This window comes from Channa argus, chromosome 13 (assembly GCF_033026475.1).
Source record: "Channa argus isolate prfri chromosome 13, Channa argus male v1.0, whole genome shotgun sequence".
Lineage (NCBI taxonomy): Eukaryota > Metazoa > Chordata > Actinopteri > Anabantiformes > Channidae > Channa > Channa argus.
In genome coordinates, this window is record NC_090209.1 from 5,914,127 (window position 1) to 5,928,139 (window position 14,013).

General features: G+C 38.7%; 2 protein-coding genes across 2 annotated transcripts; both read right to left on the minus strand.

Annotated features, from left to right (window-relative positions):
- Window positions 1–5,918: 5,918 nt before the first annotated feature.
- Window positions 5,919–9,140, minus strand: LOC137139725 (thyrotropin-releasing hormone receptor-like). Its single transcript, XM_067527391.1, has 3 exons — window positions 9,019–9,140; window positions 7,398–8,232; window positions 5,919–7,027 (listed from the first exon to the last, which is right to left on the minus strand). Exons 2-3 carry the CDS (start codon window positions 8,172–8,174, stop codon window positions 6,626–6,628), a joined length of 1,179 nt encoding a protein of 392 aa, XP_067383492.1. The 5' UTR covers window positions 8,175–8,232; window positions 9,019–9,140; the 3' UTR covers window positions 5,919–6,625.
- Window positions 9,141–10,184: 1,044 nt separating this feature from the next.
- On the minus strand, window positions 10,185–13,787 carry ocstamp (osteoclast stimulatory transmembrane protein). The gene is made up of 3 exons (XM_067528373.1): window positions 13,620–13,787; window positions 12,005–13,019; window positions 10,185–11,906 (listed from the first exon to the last, which is right to left on the minus strand). Exons 1-3 carry the CDS (start codon window positions 13,655–13,657, stop codon window positions 11,553–11,555), a joined length of 1,407 nt encoding a protein of 468 aa, XP_067384474.1. The 5' UTR covers window positions 13,658–13,787; the 3' UTR covers window positions 10,185–11,552.
- Between the last annotated feature and the right edge of the window lie 226 nt (window positions 13,788–14,013).

A 14,013-nucleotide genomic window follows, 5' to 3' on the forward strand; every position in this document is an offset into this window, starting at 1 on the left:
ATCAGCATCCTCAAAGCAAATACTGCATCTGTTGTTCTCTTTCTAGGCACAAAACCATATTGCTGCTCACAAATGTTCACCTCTGCCCTTAGCCGAGCTTCCACTACTCTTTCCCAGAACTTCATTGTTTGGCTCATCAGCTTTATTCCTCTGTAGTTGTCACAGCTCTGCATATCTCCCTTGTTCTTAAAAATGGGCACCAGTACACTTCTCCTCCAGTCCTCAGCCTCCTCTCACTCTCCAAGATCTTGTTAAACAAACTAGTCAGAAACTCTACTGCCACCTCTCCTAGACACTTCCATACCTCCACCAACTGCCTTTCCACTCTTCATCCTCTTCAACGCCTTCCTCACTTCAAACTACTTCCTGCTCCACACCAGTCAGCTCTTCTACTCTTCGTTGTCTTTCATTTTCCTCATTCATCAACTCTTCAAAGTTCTCCTCCCATCTTCCCATCACACTCCTGGCACCTGTCAATACATTTATCTTTAATCACACTAACCTGCTGCACATCCTTTGCACCTCTATCCCTCTGCCTAACCAACCTGTACAAATCCACCTCTCCCTCCTTAGTGTCCAACCTAACATCCAAGTCCTAATATGCTCTTTGTTTGACCTTTGCCACCTCTACCTTTACCTTACGCAGCATCTCCCTGTACTCCTGTCTACTCTCCAGTAGACCAGAGTCATTTTACACAACACCATCCTGTGTTGTCTGGCTACACTCTTTTCTACCAATACTTTACAGTCACTGGTTTCTTTCAGATTACAACGTTGATACAAGATTTAGTCCACCTGAGTGCTTCTACCTCCAATCTTATATGTTACCCTATGTTCCTGCCTCTTCTGGAAGAAAGTGTTAAGTACAGCCATTTCCATCCTCTTTGAAAAGTCTACCACCATCTGTCCTTCTGTGTTCCTGTCCTGAAGACCAAACACTTTCATCACGTCTGTTCCCTTCACCTAAATATCCATGGAAATCTGCATAAAAACTACTAGAGTGGGATCAATCACCGGCCACTAAATGAATATTTGTACATCACAAAATGTGGAACTATTCCTTTAAAGAGTTTAGTTGAGTAAATGCAGTCAAAATACATAGAAAAACATAATTTCAGCAGGCTGGCTTGTTAGTGGTACTACTGTGAATGTGTGTTGGTTGGTGACACAGGGTTGAAAAATACTATTAATGTCAGTAAGAAGAAACCAAATCACATACAATTCTGCAGATCATTGGAAAACTGAATACAGGTATGATAAAATTCAAGAAGCATAAATATTATATGGTTTGAATTTGTAAAGTGGTTTTAGAGATGTTGAAACTCCATTTAGGAGTTAGGGTGTGTGTGATGAAGTTCAGAAGTCATGTGTTATTTTGGATTAAGATTTAAATTATGAGTTAGTTGTACTGTTACTTCTCAGTAGAAATAATCCAATACACAGAATAATAGGTTTATGTTGGACCTGTACAGGAGAGGTAGAGAGAGGTAGATAACCCACGTAGGGTGTAAATAAATTGTGAAAACCAGATGGATTCTCTCTGTTCTTTTATGGCGCTGAGAATTAATAATCATTTTACTGGAATATAGCATGTTCTACCTGAGAGGTTTTATTATGTTTTTTAATTTAAAATGTGCTCGGAAGGGAAGTATACCCTAAATTAAACAGACAATGATTGAAATTACTTTCACATAATGCAACATTTAGAAAGTTCTGGTCTCACTGACTTTATTACCTTGGATGGATCTTTATGGTCCATACCATCATGAACAGTTGAGCAGATGAAGGTAAATTCTAATAAAAGTGTCATTGTTGAATGTAACTGACAATGAGTTATGCAGATGTTGATATTTAATTACTGAAATACTTTTTGTGTTATTTATGCAACATTTTGGAATAAAATGTGTTTTCAAGAAACCACTTTTGCCAGCAGGTCTTCAAACTGCTGTTTTTAGCAATATTAGCGCACATTTATTGACTGAGACCCGACTGTTGACAAAGATGTCTGCCGACCAGCAAAACTTTTAAACCAGGTTTAACTTTTGCCACAAAGCAACACAACATCTGGCAAAGTGCTGTGAGCAAATCCATTATATATGTGGGCATATTTCTGACAGATTATGTTTAATGAATATTTCTCTAACTGTATTTTCCTCATGAAAAATAAAATAAAATAGCTGCTGACCCCCTTAGACCTGGAGATTCCTACTACAAAAATTTGAGCAGAATTTTGTTCTCTAATTCACCTCTATATCAGACAACACAGAATAGCTTTTGGTACAATGGGCAATTTGAAGAGATTCAAATTTACAACTACTTGTAACATTTGCTTTGGGTGTTCTGGAAGAAAAAGATTAGATGTTATAAACGTGATGTGATCTCCTGTCTGACTCTGCACAGTCTGCTCTCTGCATGATGTAGTTTTAGTCAAGGAGCCTCTAGAAGGGAGAAATTAATTTAAACGCAGGAGGATCAGAAATATTAAATGGTCTCTCCAGGGCAGTTTAATGGGCCTCCTGAAGCAAGACAAAGCCCTCGGCCCTTATTTACATTATTCCTGTTGATAATCAAAAGACATGAGCTCTAGACAGATGCTTCAGATAAATTATTTATTCTTGCATAAACAGCTCTTTATGTTATTGTATGCCATTATTAGAAAGAACAAAAATATATTACAATAGCTACTACTCATCTTAACAGCCTGATGCTCATTAATTTATTTATGAAGCATTTACAAAGTCAAACACACTACATTTGCCAAAAAAGACTATAGGATATATACTGTATGTTCATATCAGATCTGATCAGAGATCCAGATATTCATATTCAAATATAATAATATAAAATCTATTGAATACATTTATTACTAATAATGAATACATTATCAAAAACTTGATTTAAAGCTCAACTTTTAAAAGACCCAACATGATGATCCATTTCTCATACTTCCAGAAACCACAAGTCTTCAGTTCAATTTCATTCAAATTTATAGCATAATTTAACAACACAAATCATCTCACGGCACTTTAGATCACAATGTCAAAGCTTTAAAGATTTAAAAACCCAACAAAAACCCTAACAAATCCCCCTGAAAATGTTCTACGGAATGTTGTCCAGCTAAACTCTAACCTTAATGTCTAACCCTAATCAAACTGCTCTGTTTGCACAGGTTTAACCTATCATCCATTTATTACTGCATTTTATTATCGTTCTCCACAGTATTCCACAGTTAACAAAGTATTTTGTTTTTTAAAAAAGTTAATGTCTAAAAGAAGCTCAGCAGTAAGAAACTCAAACTTTTCCCACCCACAGTGACCCTGCATGCTTTGTAAGAACTGCACACGTAACCGTCACATAGCCATCAGCCTGATGCCAACACATCTGTGCAGCAGCTGCTTCTGTTTGGTCATTAGAGCTTTGAAATTGCCCCTCTGGTGAAGCTGTAGTGCTAACTGCATTGTGAGTGATTGTTGAGATTCTATTATGTAATAAAAATGTGGGAAGTTATCACTCACCCCTAAGAAGAAAACAAGACCAGGAGGAAAAAAGTATTAGCTCTTGGAGTATTTGTGTATATACTGGTTTTCTTCAGTACTGGATTTAGATGGAAAACAGCCTGACTTTGTGGAAAGGGAACAGCATCCACCTACCAGCACATCTGAAGCTCGTTAATTATAATAATCTCTAAATATGGGGGCCTGGTGGCTCAATGGTAGAGCATTGGGTTGGGATGCAGAAGGCCATGGGTTCAAATCCCACACCACCAGGTGTGGCCCCAACCCAGCCACCAAAGGCCACCTTGGTGCTTGTCCTGAGCCTGGATAAAATGGGAGCATAATAATAGTAATAATAATTATTATTATTTGATGATATACATAATAAAATATCCTTAAAGTAATAATCAGGTAATAGCTCACTATAGTACAAAAGTATGTGCAAGTAATAGGATGCCACAATCACTTGCGTAATAATCTGGAAGCTAAACACCAGGACCTGCAGTAATTGCCTGGAAAAACATATGGTGATTTAAATGCAATGCAGACATATGTTTTACTTTTTATAATATGTGTTTATTAATATTATTCCTTTATACTATAATAATATTATAATGGTGAGATGTAGTTTTGACATCTTTTCTAATTTAGAGCTGCAGCAGAGGAACAAAGGTGTGATTTGCTTAGATGAACATGGCAAGAAATAGGCTAATTAATGAGAAGAAACATGGAACTGAGTAACAGAGAGAGCAGCCACATGTTTAAGTGGCCATTCCTTTTTCCAACTAGGTAAAAACAAAATTAAATATTTACTAATAATCACATTATAGATTAGTGTACCAGACATCGCAGATTTGCTATGTATACACTTTTGACACGTGTAGGCTATGTGTATTATGACTCAACTTTATTATTTTCTCCAGTGACACTCACAATGATGTGGCTGACAGCAAAAGACAACAAGAAGACAGCAATGAGGCAACAGAAAAATTGTTGGGCATCACAATACTTTTTCAATTATGTTGTCGGTGTCAAATTTGTCACACATGTTCTTAAGTGTCTAGAATGACATCCTCATTTTCTTTCTCTGACTTTTCAGATATTTTGAATTGAATATGATTTGCTTCCTGTCAGATCATCCATGCTCATTTAGTCCTGCCTCCCAGTTTGGCAGAGCTGAAGTCTCATGACACAAACTTTTCCTACGTCAAGGCTTCACCTGGCGGCAATAATTTCAATGCCTAGGGATTATTTTTGTTTTTTTAATCCAGTAGCCCAAGTAAATCAAAAAGAATCCGAATACAGAGGGTGGACTGTCGTAGATATATGAAGATGAACAAGGGACCAGAAGGAAGAAAAACACCCATTCCACTAATGAAATACAATAACAAAGGTCCTGCATGCACACTTACACAGATGAGCTCGTCTCTGAGGAGAGATGTTATGCTGCTGAACACAAATGATTTTCTTTGCTGGAGGGGTTTTGGTTGTCCAGGTAACAGTTTTCACATTTTTCTTTTTTCCTTGTTATTATAGGAAACACCTCTCGTGGACTTTTAGCCCAGCTCCACTCATGGTTTTCATGGTCAGTGAGGTTGTTCTGACCAGGTCAACACCAAACATGATGGACCCTCTATGATCTAAAGTTACCTTGAAAAATTGTCACTAACGTTGATACAAGTTGACATCATGCAATGTCCTTTACTCAGTGAAACACCAGTATGAACACATAATTTTTGTGCCACATTAGGAACAATAGGTGCCTTTTTTTTTCAAGGTCTGTGTATCTTGTCATTTTTTGGAGGCTCCCACTGAACCTTCTGTTACTAGTAGTGGCCTCCTCTTCTTTTTATACGGTACCTCCAAACAACTACTGCATCTATGTTATTACTTATCATCAATGTGCCCTTTTACACACCATTATCAAGTCTCACACTACAGTCTCTTACTTTTCAGTTAATTCTTCATCATGTGCAACCATGTTACTTTAGACACAGCCTTGGTTTTCACTGCAAAATGTATAACCTTGTTCATGTATTAGCCGAAATTAGGAACCACCACTCATGTCTGTGGTAATGTATACAGTACAATTGATTACAGTGCCTAAAATTAATATTTAATGAAGCAGTAAACATCCTAGCAGCTGTGTGAACCTGCACTTTAATACAGCAATGCTTTAAGCTGTTTTTAACCCGTGGTCCTCAGCCCCATGGCTTTCTGTGAAGAAATTGCATGTTTTACTGTAGGATACATTTTTTTTCATTTGAATTTTTGAATTATATTAATTATTGTTTGTGAATAATCAAATTCATTAAAAATTCAATAAAAGTTAAACAAGTCAAAGTGACTTTTTAGATAAAATAGTGTCTATGATCGTAACACTACACATAACCATAGTACAGATCACACAAAACAGTGGGTCTCAAGTTGCTTTAAAAATTCTAATGTTCAATTTTTAGCTTAGCATATTAGCATGCTAACATTTGCTAATTAGCAGTTAAGGCAAAGTACAGAATTACAGTTGAAGCTAGAGGCTAAAGGGAACATTATCAGTTTTAAATTAATTTATATGGGTAAAAATTTAAAAAAGGACAGTGTGTTCATCAGTACAGTCCTACTCTAAACTGCAGTGGGTTCATAAAAAGTACCCTTGTAATCAAGAGACGGAGAGACACATGATGCTGGTAATTTCAATAGGTCATTGTTGCGCAGAACTGGCTTTTAACAAAACAACTTAACATACAGTAAAGTCTAGACCCATAGCATCAGTAAAACATCACATAAAATGAACATCTTTCCTCTTCCTTCACACTAAAATCTAGCACAAAATTCCTGCCTCCCAAAGATTTACTAATTCAACAGCAATGTACATTATAATGGCAATATCGCCCACTGAGCACGTTCAAGTGCACTGCAACTTTGTTTCACGTATCGTATTGTATTTACCACCTTATTACAATACTGATGGAAAAGTACCACAACTATAACACCACACAACACAAAACAAGAAAGAGGAAACATGAAGAGTAGTACTCTACAAAGTTCAGTCAGTAAATACGTTTTAAAAAGAACATTGAACTTATTTTATCATACAGTCTGATCTAAAGTGCCAGACAAATTCAACAGTGACTTTACTGAGAAATGCTCAGTGTGCTTGCTTCATCATATGTTGCATTACACCTGTTGGTAATTTGGCAACTAATTTCTTCCTGCTCTGTGACCGGCTCATTGCTCTCATGGGATGAATTCTTCATCACGCTGTAATACATTGGCACATTAAACTTGGCCGCCTTCTCCTCATGTTGCCAGTTACACTTGCAGAGCTTTTTGAATGCAACACGAAACTTCTGAGACATTAGGTTGTAAATGATGGGGTTGATGGCGCTGTTGGCGTAGATGCACATCCGGCAGAAGAGCAGGAACCAGGGGTTGTGGTAAGGTGGGTCGATGAAGGAGTTTACCACCACCAGTGTTCGGTATGGCATCCAGAGGACAGCGAAGAGGATGACCACCACAGCCAGCATCTTTGTTATCTATTGTTACATAGACAGAGACAAAGCAACATCAGTGTGCTGACATGCTCACAATGACAATGCTACGAGTCTAGTTCTTCTCTTAAAACTGCTTTGTACAATGGGTCATCCAATCAAATTGCTTCTCATCTCATTGTAACTTGCTGATCTGCACTGAAAATCAGGCATGTGCGAAATGGGGCTACTTCCTGAGTTATTATAGAATTAGGGCAGGATGACTTGGTGTAGGTGACAAACATTCCTGATGAAGCGCACCTACGACTTAACATGCTGATATTTAGGAAAGGTAATAATTTCCATGTGAGTCAGCCTTTTCTAATGAGCACTAAACACAAAGTCCAGTTGAGTCCTCCTAAACTTTCCTCAGTACCTGTTTTCTTGCAAAGACTGCACCTTTGTTGGCCTGGTTGGTGCTGTTGGAGGGACCCCGGTGAACCGACCCTCCTCCGCCTCGGTCGTTCAGATGTGAAGGCAGAGGGCTCATGATCAAAATCCTTGCAATGAGCCCGTACAGCACAGTGGCCACTATGAGGGGGATTACATAAAACAGAGAGAAGTCCAGGAAATAGATCGGCATGTACAGGCTCCTGGAGACACGGTAGCCACAGGTGATGACCACACCATTGCTGTAGACTGTCTCATTTGTGTCCACCAAAAAGAACCACATTATACAGTAGAGTGAGGTGAAGACCCAGACTCCAGCTATGATCCTCTTGGCCCGGGAAACGGTGCATATGAACTGTGCCTTTATGGAGTGACAGATGGCGATGTATCGCTCAATGGTAAATGCTGTGATGGAGCAGGACGACACATTGATGCCCAAATACTGAAGATAGGTTATACACAAGCATCCTGTGTATCCGTAAATCCAGAAGGCTACAACATCAGAGATATTAGGCAGCCCTGCAGCCAGGAGCACAATGAGGTCTGCAACAGCCAGACTGACAAGATAACAGTTAGTCGGGGTCACCATGTGCTTAGTGCGCAGCACAACCAGCACCACCATTATATTCCCAGCAATCCCAACTCCACAGATCAACATAGTCAAAAATATTGTTATGACCTGCTCTTCCACAGGTAACAGAGGCATTTCTGTTAGATTTACAACCTGGGTGACATCCTGAAAGGTGGTTGTGTTATTCTCCATCGTGGTTCAGTCCTGCATCCGAAATTCAGTTGATCTTGAGGGGCAAGACAGAAGAATCCTAAAAACAGAAATAAATGGAAACAGTTTGAGATACAGAGAACAGGGCTGACAGTGAAATAATATTATGATAAGACTACTTGTGATGGTTTTGTTTCATTGCAGGTTGGGTAAATACATTAGCAACTGTTTTCTAAGATGTTTGTTGTATCAACTTAAAAGGTCTTGTTAGGTCAGGGTTGCGTTCACTTGTTTGTGCTGCCCCCAGATGGCCACAAAAACCATAATAACAGGACGGCATTTCAATGAAATTACAATTAACACAACGACCACCGATGTGCAGAGTAGAAGAGCTATTAATCATTTTCAAATTTATGGAAAACCAAACAAATGACATTTCCAGCCACTCTGTGTTTCAGAATACATACATCATGAAGCAGAGGCTGACTGCTGATATATAGTCAGGATTTATTCCCTAAGATCAATAAAGATCCATGTTTATCCTGGGCTTCAGATTTCTAATACCTGATATATTAGTTGGCTACTGTGATGAAGAAAAACTACAGTCTGAAATAATGATGCACACCTTCATGAGCACCTGTCATCATTTGTTACTTCCTGATCATCTATTAAAAAGGATTCTGGCATTATTGGCTGTAACATAAAGTTAGGATGAGTTACTCTCCATTTCTAAATGTTTCTCTGCCCTCATAAAAATTTTTGCACAGCCAAGGAGATTTTTACAAAATTCTATAAATTGCAAAAACAGTTGCATTCCATTCAAAATTCTAAAACCATGGAAAAATAAATAATCATTTTCAAGATAATAAAATGATGATGATCTTACCATCATTTGCAAATGGCACCGCTCACTCTGGCATGGACACAGCGCTCAGATGCAATCAACCAAGAAACACAGATGACTGCTTTGCCTTCCTCTAGAGCCGCTTTAGTCGTCCACATCTCTCTCTCTCCCTCTCTCTCTCTCTCTCTCTACTTCCCAAGTGCTTCCCTCCCTCCCTTTCACATCACACACCATTATATCCTCATGGCCTTGTACAGCCACCAACTTAAAAATCAATTCCACCTCCTCATCCACACTCAGAATGTCAGGTCGTCCACTGTGGCCATGGCTGTAACCATAAACCCTGTAATTATTGGAAGAACATAGGAAGTAGCCTGCAATTCAACAGATCATCCAGTACCGTGATAGGACATTGAATTGAAATGGCACTAATTATGAAGTAGACTTTTTTCTGCCACTAGCAGAAAGGCCAAATTAAAAGCTTGGGTTTTTGTGGTTTTTCGAAGATTTACAAGTGTAGAATTAGGAAAATGTTCTTGTTTCCTGAGGGACAAAACAGAGAAAAATCAAAATCCTGCTATTCCTGTGCGGCACATTTGCAAAAGCTTTTCACAGCTCCTGGCAGTCTGACGACGCAGGAGATGCTGATTTACACCCTGGTGATTGCAACAACTGAAAACATTATATGTAGGTAAGAATAAAAGTCACTGTTGAGGAAAATCTAATCTGTTTCTAAAAGCTGTGAAAACAGGCTCAATAAAACCACACTGTGCATGGAAAGATGTTTAACCTTCAATGTCTGGACAGGACTGTCAGTATAAATGCTAATGCCTGACAGATTATGGCATTTTAAGATAGAAATTGTTTTCAGTCGCCAAACCTTCAGTCGACAAGGCTTTTGTCTAATGAACACAGAACAGCTTCACAGAATGAGAGAGAATCCTGCAGAACGATTCTAGTCCAGGTAAGTCTCTGATTGAATGTCTGAACAAAATGATTTGCTCACCCACAGCAATGCACACAATGACATTTACTGTTTATCTTTTGTCTTCTTTTGTAATCAGCGACAACAAATAGAAGTCAAATGTACTATTTATTAGACTGTTTCATCTATTTCATTAAGGCCTGCTTGTGAGACAGTCATTAAAAAGTCTGTCCAAGCAAATTTAGCTCACATTTATTTTAAATTGGACATCCTGTCAGACGTTTAGAAAATGACAAACAATCTTTGACATACAAATTTGTTTGGATGGTGCAGCCAGGAAAAGAAACAAAAGAAGTCAAATAGATGTTGGAGGATTAATTTATGCAATGGAATGAGCAGACACAGACTGGATCTTGCAATGTTTTGAATGTTGTATTGGCCTAGATAACTTTGATACTGTAACTTGAATACATTTTTCAAATACACATCCGATAATTCACCAGACTCTTTTAATCAGTGTGCCGTTACTAAAAAAAAAACAAAAAAAAATCACTTTCTTACTCTGAAAAAGTACTTTGCATTTCAGTTCTCTGTTTCTCATGTATTCTCATGAGGCTTCAACAGTTTATTTTAAGACCCTACCAAAGAGTAATAATAGAATACCTCTCTATCATCTATTTTTAATCCTGACTTTTAGTCTACACCATGATTGTCTCAAAGTTCAACAGACTGTGTGAAGATGGTGCTCTGATATTGGTCCAGAAATGTATTCTCGATGGACAGAATGACACTATGGTTCTCTGTTCTCACATATCCTAAGCACCATAGTGGCATCTAGTGGGGCTGAGAGGTAAAAATAAAAATAAAAATAATGACATGACCCAGATTTAGTTAAGTTAAAAAAACAACAACATATACGTACAGGAAAAAAATACTGTCACATTGCATGTGACCTTTCTAAGGAAAGAAAAACTCTTAGCGTGCATATTTCTGTCAAACAAACAAAATTGTGGTGGGCAAACTGAGCTGGTGTGGTGGTACTTCTGTGAAAACCACACCAGATTTTACTGTGAGTGCCTGAGAGGAGGCTGTCGAGTGGTGATACGCTTACAGAGGAAAAGGTGTTGTAACACTGACTCATACACAGGATGCCGTACTTTGCTGTACTCTGCTAAAACAAAGCCTCCGCACACAGAGGGCTAAATGATAGGACACCAACTTAGAAGAAAAACTGTAGTATGGGTAAACAAAAAGTCCTCAAAGAGTTTAGTCTTAAACCGATGTTTTTTGAGTTATTACAATTCACTGTGTGGTGGACTTGTGATGGACAGTCCAGTCATTATGTGTTGATTTGTTATTACACTCAAAATGTCAGCTGTGGTACTATAGATCTCTCAGAGCCGAGAGAATCTCTGTATTAAATTTGTACCAATTTTCACGGCAATCCGTTCAGTATCTGCGGAGACGTTTTAGAAAAACTTCTTGGTGGTATCTGAGAAAAGGTCCAATGCTTCATATTTTAGGTTCACAATATATCTTATTTGTATAAGAACATATGAAGGCAATTGATCCAAAACAAAATTAGTCGACATATTTCCATCTAGACTGACTTTTATTCTTGGAGTCACGAGTTTTTACTGTACAGTGAAGGTCACTCACTAGACACTTCAAAAGAAAATATCTGTTTTTGCTCTTTTTTCTCCTGCTTCATTTGCATTTTCATCATCAAGTAAGCCATTCTTCTCTCCTCCTGATCTCGGAAAAAAGATGCAGAGATTTTTCTGCGCAGCCTTCTGGCATAAACCTCGAAGAACACCAGACAGTAGCTCATCAGCCAGAGACATCCCAGCACGAGTGTAACTCCCAGGTCAGGAGCTGAAGTTGTCACATCACACAGCCATTGCTCGGGGCTGAGGGTCCACTTGTAATCCTTGTGGAAGGATGACAGCTCCTGGTGGGCGCAGAATTTGGGGACAATACAAAGAAAAGGGAAAAACCCCTGAACCTAAAATCGAGAACAAATGAAATTAAGAAGTTAAACGATGAGGAAGCAAATACTGCAGATACAGTAAAAGTGGTGAAACAGTTTGTGCACTGTCTAACCTGGTAATCCACACTTATCCCAGCAGATGTAGGCGGAAAATCCATTAACCAAGGCAGAATCAGCTCAACTATATGATAAACAACATGATCCAAAACTACTATTAAAGTTATTGCAATAAAATACAATGTTACCACAGCCAGTGATATCAAACAAGAGGCGCATTCCTGGCTTCTTATTTTACAGATGAGGGCATTGATTTTATTTTTAGCTGTCTTTTTGTTGCCAGCAGGGTTTGATTCTTTCACGAGCTCCTGGGGGATGTAGCTATTATCGAACTCGACTGATGTCAGGTAAGATTTTAAGTATCGTGCTGATTCAAAGATTAGTAGACCCACAAAAATGGCAGCAAGGATCCGGTTCGACAACAGTTTGCATTCCTGTAGCAGGTTCATGGCGTGTGAGAAGTTGACCTCTATCTGCCCAGTCATCTGTGTTAACCTGCTTTTGACTGCTGACACATTAAAATGCAAGATGTGATCCAGTTTCCTCAAGTTGGTGACGAGGTTCAAATCACCCCCCTTCACTTTGATGACTTCTTCAACGAGGTCTTGCTTCACTTCATTCAAGGGTTCAGAGGAGTTTAATAAAGTCTTTGCTAAACCCTCAGCGGTGCACTTGATGACATGTGTGACCGCTCCTATGTTCACTGTAATATTAGGGATGACTTTTAACACTAAAATCATGACGGAGAGCGAGATGAGGAGTTTGCGTCCCTGTTTAGTAGAGACGGTGGGCAGAATCATGGTCAGCACGCAGCGCAGAGGGTGACACAGGAAGGAGACCAGAAACATGGCCACGCTGTAGATGCAGGTGATCTGAATAGATACTTCATAATTATATGTCAGAGTTTTATACAGCCAATGGTGAAGCAGGCCACCGGTGATGATGCCGAGGCTCAAACACAGAAACATCTGAGTCAGGATGTCTCTGCCAGCAGGTGTAGGTGCGGAGTACACGTCCCAGAAATACAGCAGCACACATTTTAGAGCCTGTCTGCAAGATCCCACTTGGCTCCTGAGGATAAAAAAACACTTGAAAGAACGAAACAATTTGACCTTTTGAGAAATTTCCTGATAGCTAAGAAGACACCCACAGCTTAGCTGTGCATAAAGACTCAAAACAGGTGTGTTGAATGGGTTGTTAGAGCTTTGTCACTGTAACAGCTTTTGCTGCGGCTGAAAGTCACACTGTTTGAGCAGTGAGTGGAAACAAAAGGCTGAGCTAAAAATTAAGCAGAAACCTTCTCTAAAGCTGTTGCTAAACATGTGGCTCATACCCACTTCTATTGTATTCAGCTCAGTCGAAAACACCTTATAGTATTTATTAACACACTGCTTGTTTTATCTGTGTACATACAGTACAAATAAAGTACAAAAAGTTACAGCTTGTAAATTCCCACACAGCAAATTTCCCCATAACAATACATTTTGCAGAATATTATTGCAATTTTGAGAAACCACAAATAAGACAGGTAGATAGATAGATAGATAGATAGATAGATAGATAGATAGATAGATAGATAGATAGATAGATAGATTGATAGATAGACAGATAAATGCAGCATCCCACAAATGCTGAAAACTATACAATATATGCCATATATATAATTTTTACCTGAGATGAGCAAAAAGACTCTGTGTGATGTACTTCATCCTTATGAGCTTAAGGGAAAAAAGGAGTGTTGGAAGAATATATTGGGGGAAAAAAAGGAACTATACTAACTGAACAGTCACTGTCATGTTATTGTTTGTAGCTGACCTACTGTAAGTTTCCATCTGGGGAACAACATAGGAAACAAAATCAAATGGAGAGGCATGACACATTGACCCAAACACACACATGTGACATAAACGCAGGGTGACATAAGATTTGGTTTCCCTGTATTTCAAACATTTATCTGGTAAAGAGGGGGAAGTTCAGCTCATTGGCTGCATTTTTCAGCTCATTAGTGAACTGTTTCCTGGCTACATTTCCTTTCACTTTGTCAGCAGCTATAAAAAGGACCACG

Coding starts and splice junctions, on each gene's coding strand:
- ocstamp (XM_067528373.1), bottom strand. CDS start 13,657: ATGAAGTACATCACACAGAGTCTTTTTGCTCATCTCAG. Junction 13,020..13,619: donor AGTCTTTTTGCTCATCTCAG/GTAAAAATTATA, acceptor TTTTATCCTCAG/GAGCCAAGTGGGATCTTGCA. Junction 11,907..12,004: donor GGATAAGTGTGGATTACCAG/GTTAGACAGTGC, acceptor TCTCGATTTTAG/GTTCAGGGGTTTTTCCCTTT.
- LOC137139725 (XM_067527391.1), bottom strand. CDS start 8,174: ATGGAGAATAACACAACCACCTTTCAGGATGTCACCCAGGTTGTAAAT. Junction 7,028..7,397: donor CAGTCTTTGCAAGAAAACAG/GTACTGAGGAAA, acceptor ATGTAACAATAG/ATAACAAAGATGCTGGCTGT.